A 17,955-nucleotide genomic window follows, 5' to 3' on the forward strand; every position below is an offset into this window, starting at 1 on the left:
AAACGCCCAGCAGCTGGAGAAAGATGCTGAGCTTTCTAGGGTCAACCAGGACTGAGGCTGGGCCCGGCCATGGAAACAGACGACATTTCAAATCGACTGAGGGCTTCTACGTGGGCCGCGCTCGGTGGGAGGAAGCGGCTCAGGCCCACCAAGGGCTGCAGCTGGGAGCCGCGTGCTCTCCCGTCTGGAGCCTCTGCTTCCGCGCCGGGGGACGGCGTCCACAGCCCTCTCGGAGGGCAAAGCTGGCGTTTGTCGCATCAAATCCGCTAAACAAAGGCAATGGGGAAGCTCCTGGGGCTCCTCCAGGGTGAGGACGAGCAGGGGAGAGGGCGGTGGGGGGAGCTGCCCTGTCCCTGCGGGGAAGGGACAGGAGCCAGCACAGCCGGACGCTGCCCCCACCCTCAGCTGACCAAACCCAGCAGCGCAGCACACGGGCCCCGAGGAGCCAGAGACACAAAAGCTCTTGTTCGTCCGGGAGTCCTCCTTCGGTGTCACCCCTTTAAGAAGCATCATGTGGCCCGGCCGGCGTGGCTCAGTGGTTGAGCAGCGACCTATGAACCAGGAGGTCACCAGGAGGTCACCAGGAGGTCACGGTTCGATTCCCAGTCAAGGTACAAGCCCCGATTGTGGGCTCAGCCCCTAGTGGGGGGTGCAGTGGGGGGCATGATCAGTGACTCTCTCTCATCACTGATGCACCTGTCTCTCACTCCCTCTCCCTTCCTCTCTGAAATCAATAAAAATATTAAAAATTTTTAAAAAGAAGTATCATATGGCGCTGAAGCCTGCTAGAGATTTCTAAATTCTGGAGCATCTGAAATTAAGTCAATAAAAACAACTGTGTTGGAATATTGACACGTGACGTGGCTAATTCAGCACCAAAGTCTTTCTGGAAAAGACGAAAGCGAGGCAGGCACACAATTTCTAACAAGGACAGTCACTGCGCCTCAAACTCTCCTGGTTCTTGGGTCTCCAGACCCCCAGTTAGCGCAGCTGGAAAATGAGGAGCTCCCACACCTGCGGAGACAGAGGAGCGCAGCCCGGGCAGCAGGAGGCGGGAGGGCCCGAGGGTGGGGTTCTGGTTGCAGCGTCGGCACATTCCTGCCCACCTGGAACCTGCGCGTGTGGCCTTGTTTGGAACTAGGGTCTGCGCAGGTGTGATGAGCTGAGGTCACACCGGAGCAGATGGGCCCGAGTCAAATGACTCGTATCCGTATAAGAAATAAGGAGACTCTCTCACATACAGGAAGGGGCCATGTGACAACGGAGGCAGAGATGGGAGTGATGTGGCCACAAGCCAAGGAATGCTGGGGTCAACAGCTGTCTGGCTGCAGTTCCATTATTTTAAAGACGTGCTCTATAGACACCTCGGCGGCAGGGGGGAAGCGCTCGAGCAGGGGCACGTGCCACGAGAGCCCAGCTGTTTCCCTCTAGACCTGCTTTCTCCTCGCGGTGTGAGAGCAGAGAGCAGTGGCTCTCACGGACGACCCATTCACACGTGTCCTGGGAACATCCGGGGACACGGGAGTTACAAGAGGCGGAGGTGAGGGAGTAATTGTGGGGAAGGAACCCTGGCTGCCCGCTGGCCCTGGCCACCCTGGGGCCCCCAGGAACAGACATGACGAAGCCTCTCCATGCCAAGATGCGTCTGCCCACAGCAACCACCGGGAGAAGCCAAGGGCTGTCTTGACCTCAGGTCCTCGGGGCCCAGAGGGACTGAGAGGGGCAGGCTGGCCAGGGCAGGGCGGCCGCGGTCCTGGCTCTCAGCTTGTGAAGATTCATGAACAGAAACCTCGTGAAATTAGAGTTGGAGGGCCCCCCCCTGCCTTCCACTCACCCTCTACCCGACACGGGGAGAAATACTCGCATCTCCAACAGGAAGGCCTTGTCTACGCCACTATTCCAGCAGCGGGGGGAGGATCTTCTCTGCGCCTGGCAACCACTCAGCCAATGAGCAGCAGCCACACTTTGGACTCCCAGTTTCCCCCAATGGGCTCTCTGTTTACAGCAGCCCCCTCTGCACCCCGCCCCCCCATAAAGAGCCTGCCTCTCCTTTGTTCTCCGGAGTGTGGGTGGCTCCCCATTAGACTGTGTGTCCCAAATTGGCATTCTTTGTTCCTGAGTAAACCAGTTTGGGGAGCAATGTCCAACTGTCTGTCTGTCTGTCTGTCTGTCTGTCTAAGGTCCACAGGCAGAAGGACCCCTCCCCAGGCACGGCCGCCACCTGCCTTTTGTCTGGTCAGAGAGTGGGATGAAGGGCCCGGGAGGAGTGGCCCTGGGGCCTGGCCAGCCACACTCCCACACCAGCTTGAATGAGACCAGCGGAGAGACAGGGACAGCCCCCGGGCCCACCGGCTCTCCTGGGCTGCCTCCTACCAGCAGGTGGCGGGCTTCTGCCATCTCCCGGGAGAAATGGAAGGGCCTCCTTACCACCACCGGCGGCACCTCCAGGACCTTGTCCACATTCTTCAGCGACAGGGGCACGTACCACAGGGTGGCCTTATTGGTCAGCTTTTTGGTGCCTTCGGAGAAGAAAACCACATGAGTGAGGGCCTAGGGAAAGAGGGCGGGGCGCCAGGAACGCCACCGTCTCTGACCCCTGACCCCCGAGGCCTTTAACCATGAGGTGCCAGCGTAGACCCCCGGCAAGGGGACCCTCCCCACAATCCTGCCACTCCCAAAGGCTGCTGGGAAGACTTCAGATCACCTGGTTTAAGGTGTGTGTGTGGCGGGGGGGAGGGGCGTTCCCCCAGCCTGTCGGTTTTCTGGCGCTTGCTCACCCGGAGGCCCCGAAACCAGACAGGCTGTCTCTGAAGGGGTTCAAATAGAGGGTAAGTGGGGCTGCCCATCTGCTGAGAAACTCGGGCCAAAAGAAATCACTTGGTCCACACCCCTGGCTTGTACAGGAGGAACCTGACGCTCAGAGAGGTCAACGCGTTTGCCTAGGGTCACACAGCAACTCGGTGCCATTCCGAGTTCAGACCTAGGCCTCCGGGGTCCCAAGAATTTCACGGAAGTATTTGCATTGCAAGGATGTCTTTTAAAAATTGCCTCTTACGCCTGGCTGGTGTGGCTCAGTGGTTGAGCATCCATCTATTCCTGGACAGAGCACAAGCCTGGGTTGTGGGCTCGATCCCCAGGAGGGGGCGTGCTGGAGGCAGCCGGTCAGTGATTCTCTCTCATCATTGATGTTTCCTCTCCTGCTCCCTCTCCCCTCCTCTCTGAAAGCAGTACATTGTTTTTAATCGCCTCTTCCACGTGAGACCCAGCGAAAGGGAGAGGAAGCGGGGAGCAGCCCAGCGACCCCGCAAGTCCCTCCAGGCGCTCACTTCCCAGCAGTTCCTCCTGACCTGCCTTCCCAAGGTGAGTCCAGGGCTGCGGCTTCCTCCCCTAAACACAGCCCCAAGGACCAGCCGCGCCCGAGGGGGTTGATGAGATCAATTAGAACGGGGGGGGGGGGGGGCCATGGGGGCAGCTCTGGTCCACAGCACCTGGGACAGCCGGTCCGTGTGCGGGAGCCACAGGAAAGATGGGAAATCTTTTCCCTGCACTTGGACTGAAAGCGAACCTGACAGCCTGCTTTGGGGAATAACCATTTCCTGTCTGACTCAGCTAGAGCCAGCCTGACAAGCTGGTTTCCATGGAAACCCCAAGTGGCCCTCCTCTGGACCCAAATGAGCGCCATGGAGCAAATGAGGCAAAACATACTAATTGCACTTTTCCCATCACTTAATAAAACCATCGGAAGGCAGCTGCGGCGTTAGAAACGTCTGTCTCAGAATCCTAGGACCTCCCAGCTACTTTCTGGAGCAATCCGCAGCAATCACATCCCCGTTAGCGGAATATTATGACAGATGCCGGAGATGAAGAGCCGCCTGTCTGCCTGCCTGCCTGGGAGTGCTCGTTCAAGCGCCTCCCGACAGGCAACGCGGCCCAGGCGCAAGGGACACAGGACGGGGCTGAGAAACAGAGATGTCGCGCAAACAGCTCAAGTTCAGCCGTGTCGGGCCGTTTGCCTGCCAACCTCAGTTTCCCCACCTGTCAGAGCTCACCGCCCGCCCGGCGGAGCTCATGAGGGCCAGGCACCGCTCTGGGCGTTGGGGACTGTGGTGGACAGGCAGCCACTGCCCTGTCCTTAGAGGGCTCACACCCCAGGGAACATGTGGGCAAAAAGACACATCAGGTCAGGGAGGCCTTGGGAGACCAAGGTCCCAGAAAAGAGACGCAAACCGATCCAAACATGGGGGGCCCAGGCGAGCATAAGGAAGGGGCGGCCCTTTAGCGGGGTCCAGGGCAAGATGACCAGGACGTGGAGAAAAGCCCAGCGCATCTCGGAGAGCTGGGCAGTGCCGCCCCGGCCTGTCTGAGCGGCTTCTCCGCTCTCCTCTGTGGGCAGTTCAAGTCCTGAGTGCCATCTGCAAGGCCGTGGCACGGGGACGGGACGCTCAGGAGGTGGCGCACTTCCTCAGGGCAGGGCTGACTCCTCGCCCACTCTGCCCTCACGCCAACGAGGGCTCTGTGCCACAGCCCAAGACCCACAGCAAAAGGTTCCTTCCTGCCAGAGCCACCTGCCCCGTGCAGGGCTGGGCCACCCGGGCCCAGGCTCAGCTGAAGTGTCCGGTGTTCACTGTAGCTGGGGCTGCTGAGGCCACCGATGTCACAGGTGCACCCTGTGCCCCTGGCCCTGCGGGTGAAGCCTCAAGCCCCTCCCCGAGCTCTGAGCCCAGCACTGCAGGCAGCCTCAGCCGAGGAGGGGGTTGTTGGGAGGAGGGGCGAGGCCCAGGCGGCTCCCTCCTCCGGAACCAGAGGGGGCTCGGGCTCTCCTATGCCTGGGTGCGGGCGGGGGCCGGGGTGGGGGAGAGGGGGAAGCAGCCAGGGGATGGAGGGGCTGTGTGCTCAGCAGCAGCCGGCTATAAAAAGCAGCCAGTGCCAGTTAGAACCACAGCCACGCTCCCCTGCAGCGCCCAGTGGGAGGATGAAAACAGGTTGCCATGGTTACCACACCCAGGAAGAGAATATTCGGATCAAACCAGAGTCAAAGGTCACCCTGTGAGCTTCAGCCTAAACCTTTTGGGGCAGGGGAGCGGGGGAAGAGAAAGAGGCGCAGGGAAGAGGCAGCAGAGGGAAGGGAGGGCACTTGTTACCCCCCCCCAGCCACTCCCACCCTCTGCCCGGCATGAGCTGCCAGAGGCAGGGCGGGCAGGGCTCCACACGCAGACCCTGGCTCGCGGCTGACACAGGCGGTGCTGTCTCCGTGGCAGAGCACCTGCTCACTTTGTGGGGGTGCTAGGACCAGCCCCTCGAGCGGCCCCCCTCCATCCACGGCGAGGAGGCCCCTGTCTCCCATCACCGCCGTCACTGCTGCTCCCACCCCAGCTGGGAGCCACGGTTACCTGTGAGGATGTTCTCAGACATCACGTGCACCTGCACCTCCACGGAGTGCTTGGAGGTGTAGGTGATCTCCGCGCTGACGTGCGCCACCTCGCCGATGCACATGGGCGACAGGAAGTCGGTGCGCTCGACCCGGGCCAGGACGGCCACACAGCGTTCCTGCAAAGACCAGACACGGTCAGCCCGGCCGGCGAGCCCCCACCCCGGAGATGCGCCCCCAAAACTGCCCTGATTTTTTCACACATTCCTAAATGCGACACAGGGAGGCGGAGACGTGCGCTGGGACCCTCAGAGATCGCGCCGTGACTCCGTGGTGGGACTGCGACCGGCGTTTCTCTTTCACCCGGTTTTTCTAAAAAGACACGTATCCCTCGCCTGACGAAAGGTGAGAAGACACGCCTGCTTATGTGGGAAACTTGGGGACCAGACAGGGAGGCAGAGGAGGAAGCCACTCCTCCCCACAGATGGCCCTTGCTATTTTGGGGTCTTCCTCTCTAGGCTCTTCCCCTAAGAACAGGGGTTCGCTGGCTCCCTGGTTCCTGAGCCTCCATCGAGTCCTGCAGCCTTCACCCTTAAATAGCTGGGACGCTGAATTTACACGATCACGCCCTGCTTCTGTGACAGACAAGCTCTCAGCATCACTGTTTTTACTGAAAGTTTACTTATCTTGCAACCAGGCAACCCATTGAACCGGCCAGGGAGTCCTGGGGGCCGCAGGGCCTCTGCGACCCCCCCCCTCCAGGAAGCTCATCTCCGGGGAGCGAAGGGCTTCCTCGCTCTCTTCCAGGGTTGCCTTTTCCCACACGCCCTGGCAAAGAGTCCCTGGCTGGATGGACCGGGATCTTCCGTTGCTGGAGATCTGGGTCAGCCCCACCTGTTAACTCTAAGTAGCTCAGTGCCGAGCATCCTTTGCCTTGCTTTCCGGGGTGGGGACTGCTTCCTGCGTGGGCAGGACAGACACGGTGACGGGTTCCCAGCGCTCCGCTCAACAGGCCGCAGCGCCGGGCGTGGCCCACTGCCACCGGGCGCACTGCACGACGCCAAGGACACCTTGCGCCTGAGCAGAGGCTGTGGGTCCTCATCGCCACGCAGGGCGCTGAGCGCCTGGCTTCCCACCGGAAAGCAACGGTCCATCTCAGGAGCCCGGCCAGCAGCACGGGTCTGGCTTGGGGGAGGGGCGGGGAGCGGGCCGGTCAGGCCTGGGCCCTGCGAGGCTGGAGGTGGCGGCCTGCATCAGGTCGCAGCAAGGCAGGGATCAGGATGACAGCGAAAGGGCCGCGCCTGCTGTCCCCACTCCGCCGACACACACACACACACACACACACAGCAGCCGCTGGCAGCACAGCATGGCAGGGAACACCGGATGTGGTGCCGCCTTCAAGTAAGTTCATGTGGCTACAGCACCACCCACTGGCAGAAGGCTGGAAAGGCAGCTCAGGGCGCGGGCAGGAATGAGGCACCAGCTTGCAGGGCTGCAGGCGGTTAACCTGTGGCATGGATATGCCACACAGGTGCCACACACATCAGTATCTTTAGTGGGACCGCTGGTTCCTCGCACGCGCACACGTGGGCCTTGGACAGACCTGAGCCTGTCTGCGGCTACAAAGGCACGGCCTTCACTCGCACATCCGTGGAGCAGGCACTGCGCTGCGCCGGCGTGGAGGGAGGAGGTCAGAGCACATGCCCTGGCCTGGGCGCTGGTTGGAGGCAACGCCACACGGCGTGGCTGCTCTGCAGAGGGTGGTGTGGGATGGGGTAGCTTCCGATGAGGGGACGGTGAAGGCATGGGGTGGGCACCCCAGGCAGAGGGGAGGGCAGGGCCCCAGGCCGGGGGCCTCTCTGGAGGCGTCGCGAGACTGGGTGCACACGTCCCAGAGTTGCGTGAATCTTTAGCAAAGGGCATTAGTGCCCCTGCCGTGACCAGAGCACGAGTGGGATGCCACCTCCCAATGCTGTCCCGAAGGATGCTCTTAGCACAGACCTGTCCAGAGCACGCAGGCCGGCGCCGGGCACCTGGGGACAGCCTCGGGCCTGCTGCTCCCGGGGGAAGGCCACGCGTAGACATTCCGCCTGGTCCTCTCCCGCTTAAACACGGAAGGAGAGAACTGTGCTCGGTGGGACCCCTCCACCTCTCAGGTCACCCCACGGCCTGGGACAGAGCCCTGGCTACTGCGAGGTGAGGAGGCCTGGCTCGGGCGGCCGTTCCGGGACCTGGCAGGCCGGGCACACCAGCGGGTGGAGCCCACGGAGTGACCACATGCCCTCGGCTGAGGGGACAGCGGGCAGCAGAGGCTCCAGGCTTTGAGCCTGAGTGGCGGCCGGGCCGCTCCCCAGGAGAGGGAGACTGTGAAGAAGCGGCCTGGGAGGGCCTGGGGGTCTTTTGGGCCCTTCAAGGTCAAGGGGACGATGAAGCATCTGGTGGAGCCAGGCTGGAGACAGAACTCCCACCTGTTAAAGCCACAGACTGGGGGAGACCACCAGGGCGTGTGGATGGGGTGTCCCCGGTCCCACCCAGAGCCCAGCCAAGCCCCTCAGAGGCCGGCATCAGGCTCTGGAGCTGCCCTGGGCTCACAGCCCCTCCTGAGCCGGGATACAGATCCCTCTCCGGGGACACCAGCCCAGAGGCATCGCCAAGCCGACATGTCCAAGCTGTCCCTCCTGCACCCCCAGGCTCACCCCAGGGAAGGGGGGAGGAGGGGCCAGGGCTCAAGGCACGGGTTCGAGGCCTGGATTTCCTGCCCAGACCAACCACCTGCACCTCCCTGTGTGGCCTCAAGGAACTAGTCGACCTCCCCGTGCGTTCGTTTCCTGCCCCGGGCAGTGGGGACAGTAAGGACAGCTGTGTCTCGGGGTGCCGTGAGGTCTACATAGACAGCACTGACAGCGGCGCCGCACTCGCCTCCCAGCCTCCTCCTCCTCACCCCTCAGTCCTGGGGCTCCTCCCCCCAATTCCCAGCCTGTCTTGTCAGCCTGCCTTGGACCCTCAGTGTCTCCCCCAGAGGGTCTGCCAGGCACCTGCCCCATCCCAGCCCCAGCCCCTCAGGCTCAGGCTCAGGCTCGCCTCCCCATGGCCACCAGAGGGCGCGCTCTGAACGGGATGGACTGGCCCCAGAACACATGGGCACCAGGACACAGGCAAACTCCTAGCCGGGCGGAGCCCCCCTCCCAGCTCAGCCACTTCCAACCGCCTGAGCCCAGCCCCAGGCCATGTCCCCCCCACACACACACACACACACTCACCAGCTTGGTTCATGCTACAGGCACACACACGCACACTACACACACACAAACACACACACACACACACACACACACTCACCAGCTTGGTTCATGCTACAGGCACACACACGCACACTACACACACACACACACACACACACTCACCAGCTTGGGTCATGCTACAGGCACACACATGCACGCTACACACACTCACACACTCACCAGCTTGGTTCATGCTACAGGCACACACATGCATGCTACACACACACGTGCGCGGCCAGCGCTGGATCTGCCTCTTCCCAGCACAGCAGGAGGCTACCCGGGGTTGGGGGAGGGGCGCCTCAGGCACACAGAGCCACACGCTTCTGCTGGCCCCAAGGTGGCGGCTGTGGTGCAAGACAGAGCCCCCAGCCCCGCCTCCAGAGAAAATGCCAGGAGCTGCAGGTCTGGGGGCACGGACACCACTGTGGGCGCCTGGGGCTTCACAGGCACCCAGGGGTCCGCCAGGGCAGGGGAGGGACCGGGCCCAGGGGGTCTCATGTCCACAATAAACTGCCACCCATGCAGGCGTGGCTCTGTGAGGTCTGGGCTCCAGGAAGATTCTAGAAACCACAGCTCTTCCAGAAAGGGGGGCAGGTGCTTAAAGGTGCTGTCGGCAGGCCCTCAGCTCAGTCTCCCGGTCCCCTCCCCGCCCAGCTGAGCCCCAGCCCAGCGGCGTCCCAAGGGGCCCTGCCCAGGGATGACGGGGCCGCAGCTCCACCAGACTCGGCTTCTGACCCCCAGTGGGGCAGCGCCGCACGCCGACGCCAGGCCTGGGGCCCAGCGGGGAGCCCCACTCACCCCGTTCTGGCTGTTGCAGTGCCGGGTGCTGATGATGACCCCCGCCTCCTCGATCATCTTCAGGATGGTCCCTCCGTGCACGTTGCCGGCCACGTTGGCGTCGTCGGGCCGCATGATCCTGGCGGAGGGAGGAGGCAGGATGAGGCCGCGGGAGGACGTCCCCATGAACAGTGACAACCCGCGGGGAGGCCAGGGCCTCCAGAGGGGCCGCCGGCTCCCAGAGAAGGAAGAGAACTTCCCGTGTTTGGTCGGGGGGTGCTGACCTCACGGGCCAGGGAAGCGGCTGTGGGGTCCTGTTTCCACGGGAGAGGGGAGGGCAGGGGGGCACCGGCCGGGAAGGGGTGATGGTGGGACCGTTGAGAAGGCAGCGAGACGTTGGCACGCTGCCCCTCCTAGTTCCCATCCGCCAGCAGAGCTGAAGGCGCACAGGACACAGGCTGCGACCCCTCGGAAGACGAACAGACCTGGGGCCACCTCCAGGGGGAGTCCCCGAGGAGCAGCTCTGAGACGCGGGAATGCCCAGCCTGGCGACCTGCAGCGGGCGGACGCTGCCCACCAGCTGCCCCGGTGCCCACTGGCCTGCCCTCCCTTCCCCGGAGGAGGAGCCACGCCCTGGCCGCGGCGGCCCAGGGAGGGAGGCTCCACGGAGCCTCAGAAACCCCAACAAGCCATCGTGGGGCTCCCCCCGCACAGGGACAGGCACTGAGCACGTGCCAGGGTCCCAGCATGCCCAGCACCCACCCCCAGGTCACCAGCCTGCTCGGCCCCCGGGCCAGCGTGGCCCCGACAGCACCCTCCACCGCCCTCTGGGGGGCCTGCTCCCCTCAGCAGCCCGGAGGCAGGCAGCCTGAGGGCAGTCCTGGCTCCAGCGCCAGTGAGCTGGGGGCCCTGGACCAGCTGCCCACACGCTCAGCCCTCCACTCCCCTGTCTGTGAACAGGCACATGCCCTCTCAGCGCAGGAGGCCTGGGCTGACCCCACGAGAGAACGCCATGGGCAGTGCCACGCAGCCGGCACACCGCCAGGAACAGTGTCCGCCGCGGCGACCTGCCCGCTCTCCTGAGTATTTAGCCAGCCCACGGCAGGGGCACCCGCACCCCGCGCGGCTGACAGCCGTCAGTCCCTGTCGCCCAGGCCCAAACAAGAACCACAGCCCGTCCAGGCGACCTGGTTCTCGCCCGCATCGCTGGCACAGGGGCAGCGGTGCCAGGGGAACCCCAGAGCACAGGAAAGAAGCGTCACTTGGCCTCTCAAATGTTCCCTTAAAAATACTTTTGAGCCCTGGACGGTGTTGCTCAGTAGTGAGAGCGTCGGCCTGAGCACGGAAGGGTCAGGGGTTCGATTCCTGGTCAAGGGCACGTGCCTGGGTTGCAGGTTCATCCTCGGAACCAGTCGGGGCACGTGCAGGAGGCAACCAATCCATCAGTATGTCTCCCTCACATCGATGTTTCTCTCCATTTCTTCCCCTCCCTCCCTCCCACTCTCTAAAAGCCAGTGGAACACACATCCTCTGTGGAGGATGAACGATCACAACGTAATAATAATAATTTTGAATCAGTGGCTTAAGGACTTGAACGTGGGACCTGAAACCAGGAAGCTCCTAGAACCCAGGCGCAGGCTCCCTGACTCGGGCCTCGGGGATGACTGTTTTGGATTTGACACCAAGAGGGAAGAGCAGAAGCAAACGAACGGGTGGGCCTGCATCAAGCGAAAGGCTTTCAGCAAAATGAAAAGCAGCCTCGAGTGGGAGGACACATCTGCAAATCACGTATCTGAGGAGAGGTTAATACCCAGAATGTGTAAAGAATGTGGCCGAAACCGGGTTGGCTCAGTGGATAGAGCGTCGGCCTGCGGGCTGAAGGGTCCCGGGTTCGATTCCAATCAAGGGCATGTACCTTGGTTGTGGGCACATCCCCAGTAGGAGGTGTGCAGGAGGCAGCTGATCGATGTTTCTCTCTCATCGATGTTTCTAACTCTCAATCCCTCTCCCTTCCTCTCTGTAAAAAACCAATAAAATATATTAAAAATATATATATATAAAGAATGTAAAACATCCAATTTAAAAACGGGCAGAGACACTAAGTAGACATTTTTCCAAAAAGCACATACAAATGGCCACAAGGTCAGCTCCGCATCACTAAGCTTCGGGGAAACAGATCCAAACCCAGAGAGACAGCACCTCACACCTGTCAGATGCTGTTCTCAGAGACAAGAAACAGTGAGGTGAGGATGCGGGGAGCACCCTGCACTGCTGGCGGGGTGTAAACGGCGCAGCCACCGTGAACGGTGTGAAAGTCCCTCAAAAACCTGAAGCTAGAACTGCCACGTGCCCCACAATCCCACTGCTGGCCACTTATCCGAAGGAAATGAAACCTCTGACTCGGAGACACGGGCACCCCCTGTTCACTGCAGCGGTACTTAGACATAATGGAGATGTGACCGCCTCCGTCTCATCGCTGGGTGAGCGGGTACCAAACACGTGGTACACACAGTGGAACATCCTCAGCCATCAGAGGAGATGCTGCCATCTGCCACCACACGGACGGGCCTTGAGGGCATGATGCTGAGTGAGGTAAGCCAGACAGAGAAGACAGATCCTGTATGATCTCACTCACATGTGAAATCTAAAAACTCAAAATCAAAGGTACAGAGAAGAGATTGGAAGTTGTGGGGGGGGGTGAAATGGGTGAAGCCAGGCCCTCATCTACCAATGGGGGCTCAAGTGGGTGCAGCCGGATGGAGGCTGGATCTGTCCATCAAAACTCGCCGTGCGCAGGTGTGCTCTGATGCAGTGATGCCAAGGGCAGGGGTGTATCCGACAGGTGTCTCCACCCATGATTAAACCAGGTGTGTTCAAAGTCACTCTCCGCAAAGGAGGTCACGGTTCGATTCCGGTCAAGGGCACATGCCTGGTTTGCAGGCTTGACCCCCAGTAGGGGCCGTAGGGAAGGCAGCCGATCAATGATTCTCATCATTGATGTTTCTAGCTCTCTCCCCCTCCCTTCCTCTCTGAATCAATCTATATATATAAAAGGCTAATATGCAAAGTGTCCCCTCGGGAGTTCGACCAGGAGACCGGGAGTTCGATAGCTCGCTCTAAAGTGCGCTGACCACCAGGGGGCGGCGCAGAATGAAGGAAGGCCCCGGCCAGCAGCTGGAAGGCCCCAAACAGCCCTGATTGCCGCCAGGCCTAGGGACCCTACCCCTGCAAGAATTTCGCACCCCGGGCCTCTAGTATATATTAAAAAGGACAGGCATATAGACCAATGGAACAGAACAGAGACCCCAGAAAATGACCCACACTATTACAGTCAATTAATGTTTGACAAAGGAGGCAAGAACATACAATGAAGTAAAGACAAATGGTGTTGGGAAAACTGGACAGACACATACAAAAAGATGAAAACAGACCACCAACTTACACAAGAATACACTCAAAATGGATAAAAGAGGAGCATTTGATATATGTTGTCAGCTAGGTTCAAATAAACTCATTAAATTTTTCTAAAAGAATAAAAGACTTAAATGTAAGCCATGAAACCATAAAAATCCTAGACTAAAACACAGGGGTAAAATCTCAGATATGTCACATGGCAGAATTTTTGCCGATACATCTCCTAGGGCAAGAGAAACAAAGGAAAAAATAAACAAATGGGAGGACATCAGAATACAAGGCTTCTGCCCAGCAAAAGTCACCACCATCGCGATGAAAAGGGAGCCCACAGGAGGGGAGGACATGTTTGCCAATGACAGACTGATAAGGGGTTAATTTCCAAAACTTATAACGTACTCATGCAACTCAACCATAGGAGGACAAACACTCCAATTAAAAATGGGCAGAGGACCTGAATGGACACTTCTCCAAAGAGGACATGCAGATGGCCAAGAGACACATGAAAAAATGCTCAAAGTCACTGATCATCAGAGAGATGCAAATCAAAACGACAATGAGGGATCACCTCACACCTGTCAGAATGTCTACCATCAACAAACGACAAGTGCTGGTGAGGAAGTGGAGAAAAAGGAACCCGCGTGCACTGCGGGTGGGAATGCAGACGGGTGCAGCCGCTGTGGAGAACAGTATGGCGTTTCCTCAAAAAGTTAAAAATGGAACTCCCATTTGACCCAGCAATCCCACTTCTGGGAATATATCCTAAAACCCCAAAACACCCATCAGGAAGGATATGTGCACCCCTATGCTCACAGCAGTGTCGTTTACAATAGCCAGGATCTGGAAACAGCCCAAGTGCCCATCAGTAGATGAGTGGATAAAAAGCTGTGGGACATTCACACCATGGAATACTACACAGCTGTCAACAAGAGGGATCTCTTACCCTTGGGACAGCATGGAGGGACCTGGAGACTATTATGCTGAGTGAAATAAGCCAGTCAGAGAAAGACAAATACCCCATCGTTTCACTTATATGTGGAATCTAATGAGCAAAATAAATTGACCAATAAAGTAAGATCCGAAGCCCGGAGGCATGGAACAGACTGACATACCTCGATGTGGAGGTGGGGGCATGAGGACAGATAAACCAGAGAACTTATATACTTACTAGGGGCCCAGTGCATGAAATTCGTGCACGGAGGGGTGTCCCTCAGCCGGGCCTGCACCCTCTCCAATCCGGGACCACTGGCTCCTAACCACTTGCCTACCTGCCTGCCTGATCGCCCCTAACCGCCTCTGCCAGCCAGCCTGATAGCCCCTAACAGTTCCCCTGCTGGCCTGATCACCCCCTAACTGTTCCCCTGCTGGTCTGATAGCCCCTAACAGCTCCCTTGCTGGCCTGATCGCCCCCTAACTGTTCCCCTGCTGGCCTGATAGCCCCTAACAGCTCCCCTGCTGGCCTGATCGCCCCCTAACTGTTCCCCTGCTGGCCTGATAGCCCCTAACAGCTCTCCTGCTGGCCTGATCGCCCCCTAACTGTTCCCCTGCTGGCCTGATAGCCCCTAACAGCTCCCCTGCTGGCCTGATCGCCCCCTAACTGAGCCTCGGGCCGCTGGGCAGCCGTAATCCGCAGCTTGCCTGAGCTCGCAGCCGCCATCCCCGGCTTCCATGAGCCTCGGGCAGGCCCTGGGCAGCGGCAGCCGCCATCTGCAGCTTTCCTGAGCCTCAGGCAGCCGCTGCAGCTGCGGCTTTGTCAGGAAGGATGTCCGGAAGGTCTCCCGGTCTAATTAGCATATTACCCTTTTATTAGTATAGATATGCACAGCCCAAGGACTCAGGCAATAGGGTGGTGAAGATCTGGGGGGTGGGTAGGGGCTGGGCGAAGGGGGGTGAAGAGGGGGAATGGGAGACATCTATAATACTGTTAGCAATATATTAAATAAATAAATAAAACAAAGCTATTATTAAAAAAAGAAGAGGGAAATTTGAACCCACACAGGGAGAAGGCCATAGGACAATGGAGGCAGAATCGGGTGACGTGTCTGAGAAGGAACGAGGCGTTGCCAGCTGTCTCCAGGAGCTGGACGAGGCAAGGAAGGGGGCTTCAGGGGGAGCACGGCCCTGCCAGCGCCTGGATTTGGGGCTCGTGGCCCCAGACGGAGAGCATGCATGTCTACTGTTTTACTGTAAGTTACCTGGTCTGTAGTCGTTTGTTATGGCACCCCCAAATTCATGTAGCCTGTCCCCCCTGCAGCCCCCGCTCCACCCTAGAAGGCAGCAGCACATGGCCTGGGCGAGCCCCGCTGGCCCCGGGGCCTCAGTGGCCGCTCCGCAGGGGCTGACCCCTGCCTGCCCCTCGCAGCTCCCTGGGCGCGGGGCCAGCATCTCTGCTCTGACTGGGAAATGTCAGCGCTAAAATTAACACAGGGCTGTGAGCGCCATGGTAACGGGTGGGGGCCTTGTTTATCCGACAGGGAAGCGAAAGCATCCATCTGTCACAGGAGGCGGCGGCAGCACAGCCCGCCGCGCTGGTGCATCTCAGCTTCCCCTGCACCCCAAGCCGCGGCCGGGGCCTGCAGAGGTCAGGCGGTCCCCGGGGCACAAGTCCCAGGACCCTCCCGGATGGCGGATGGCGCCGGAGGCTCCCTGGTCCTGTCCCCTCGGAATGAGGCTCAAACCAGAGGGGGAGGCACAGGGCAGGGCTTTGGAGGGGCACCCAGGAGGCAGGCTCTGAACTGGGTCTGAAGGAGGGGTGGGAGGAGAAGCTGGGTGCCATTCCAGGCGGGAAAGGTCGGGGGCAGGACGGGTTCACAGCAGACAGCTTGGCCCTCGGGTCTGGAAGGCCAGGGCCAGGCCCAGACGAGCACGTCTCTCCATGGGGGCCCCGATGGAAACGGGCCCCGCTATCCTCTCCACTTTGCCGCTTACGAAGGTTCCGCCAAAGTCCCCTCAACCCCTAGAGATCCCACCCCCGGCCCCAGAAGAGGCAGGGCCGGGAACAAGCCCTGGGTCCCCCGAGGCCCCCCAGGGCAGGGCAAGGAACCAGGGGAAGCCCCCCTGTTCCCAAGAACCCGGGGCCCTGGGCCGAGGCAAGCAGTGCAGCCGCGCTCGGCACAGCCATAGACCGCCGGCGTGACAAAGGACAGCAAGACCAGAAGACAAGCAGCTGCGGTCCCGGCCCGGTCCCGGCTCCGCCCATGATGGGACCCTGCTCGAGCGCAGGTGGTCCCCGGAGGCGGGGCTTCCTGTCCTGGCTTTGCTCAACCACCTAAGGTCAGGGGTCAGCGAGAATGGGCCAGGCACGGGTGCCCCGCCCTCAGGAAGCCCGCCACCCTGATGGACACAGGGCCACCTCTCCTCCACCACCTGACCCCACCAAACTGCCCCCACCTGCCACAGCGGCCCCACACAGGGCGCCTGCGACTGGAGGTCTGTGCTGGCTGGGAAGCGAGGGGCTGGGGCACCCCAGGGCCAGGGAGGCGGGGGCATCCGCAGCTGGCGTCACCGAGTCGCCTACCCTCCTACCAAGTCACCATCACCGCCTCCTGCCGTGGGGGGCTCTGGGGAGCACCCTGGCCTCCGGGCCACGCAGTCCAACCAGCAAGCGGCTGCCGGCCCTTCTGAGGAGCTGCCCGGGAGCCAGTTGTCATGGGAACCTCACTTTGTAAATAATTACAAGGAAAGAGTAAATCGACAAGCCCTTCCGCTGCCCCCGTCAGGAGAGCAGGCAGTCCCCGGGCCTCGAGGCCGCTGGGAGGCCGTGGGAGAGGCAGCGCCCTGGCGTCCGTCTGGGCTCTCGGCAAAGGCCAGGCCCGGCGGGCCCACACCAGGACCTTCCACAGCATCCGCACAGGCGGGAGGGCGGGGGCTGGGGCCAGGGCGGCTCACAGGGAGACGTGCCATCAGATGCTCGCCCTGATTCCTGCTCGGGGAGCTGGCATCTGAGACCGTCCCCAAGGCCACCTCCCCCAGCCCCAGGGAAAGGGGGAGGCGGTGCGGCCAGCCCAGCTCTCCTCGGCTGGCACCCCACCCCCAACAACCAGCCTCACTTCCCCTTCCCGCCCGCTCAGGTGTGCAGGCTGCCAGGAGAGGCCCAGGTCCCGCCCCTCCGGAAGGGCCTGCACTCCTGTCTGCCACCGCCCTCCCCTCCGGGGTGTCAGGAAGAAGGCAATCCAGGGAGGTGGCCTTGGGGCAGGTGAGAGAAGGCTGGGCGTGTCATGACCAAGGCTATGCCAGCGCCACCCTCCGCAGGGCCCTTGGCCTGGGAGCCTGCAGCCCGCGATGAAAGGGAAAGCCGGGCCGTGTGCGGATCAGCCTCCACTGACCAAGTGCGGCTATGGCTGCCGGCGTGAACCAAGGAGCCCGTCCTTCCAAACACCTGCCATCCTGCCTGGCCCTGGCACCACTCCACCTGGCCTGGGGGCAAGTCTGGCAGGTGCTGGCAAGAGATAAAGTGAGGACAGAATGCTACGCGGCTTGGCATGCACGCTGCGTTCTCGCTCACAGACCCCGAGCCACGGTGCACGCACTTCTGCTTCCTTAAAGGGCCACCCAGCCAAGCGCTGCCTCAAGCACAGACCACTACCTGTGCCCGTGCCCACGGCCCCACCTTCTGCGGAAAGAGAAAGGAAACCCGGACTGAGCTACACCACAGCCCTGGGGTCCTGGCGCTGCCCCAACCCGAACCAGAGCCCGTCTGCCGGCCAGGGAGGGAAGTGGCCAGGCTGCCCTGGACTGTGCCAGCAGGGATGCTCCGAGCCGGAAGCCAGGCAGGGCGGCCAACTCTGCCGGGGTGAGGAGCTGCCCACCACCCAACACGTCTACCTGGGGGAAAGTCAGGGCGGAAAACCTTGCCAAAAAGCCTTCCCCACCCTCATGCACCCCCGTCCCTGAGTCCCCTCAAGTCAGCTGGGTGCTCAGGACCCTGTGTGCCTGGCCTGCCCAGGGCAGCAGCCGCCCCTTCTTCCTGCCGCCCCCCCGCTCCCCCCTCCCCTGAGCTCAGAGGCCTGCGTGCTGCTTCCAGCAGTGGGCTCGGTGCCCCAGGAGGCCACATGCTGGGTCTGTTCAAGTCCAGGGATCACCTCGGGCAGAGAAAAGGCCCCCAAGGCCTCTGGGCAC

General features: G+C 61.0%; 1 protein-coding gene across 6 annotated transcripts in view; it reads right to left on the reverse strand.

Annotated features, from left to right (window-relative positions):
- ACOT7 (acyl-CoA thioesterase 7) overlaps positions 1 to 17,955 on the reverse strand; it is a 73,265-nt gene that overhangs the window by 32,381 nt on the left and 22,929 nt on the right. For all 6 annotated transcript variants that reach the window (XM_080656777.1, XM_080656774.1, XM_080656775.1 and 3 more), the window contains exons 2-4: positions 9,448 to 9,565; positions 5,391 to 5,547; positions 2,428 to 2,519 (exon numbers count right to left, since the gene is read on the reverse strand). In XM_080656777.1, coding sequence (XP_080512903.1) covers positions 2,428 to 2,519; positions 5,391 to 5,547; positions 9,448 to 9,565 — 367 coding nt within the window. The remainder of the gene's footprint in view (positions 1 to 2,427; positions 2,520 to 5,390; positions 5,548 to 9,447; positions 9,566 to 17,955) is intronic.

This window comes from Plecotus auritus, assembly GCF_963455305.1.
Source record: "Plecotus auritus genome assembly, chromosome: 2".
In the NCBI taxonomy this organism is placed as follows: domain Eukaryota; kingdom Metazoa; phylum Chordata; class Mammalia; order Chiroptera; family Vespertilionidae; genus Plecotus; species Plecotus auritus.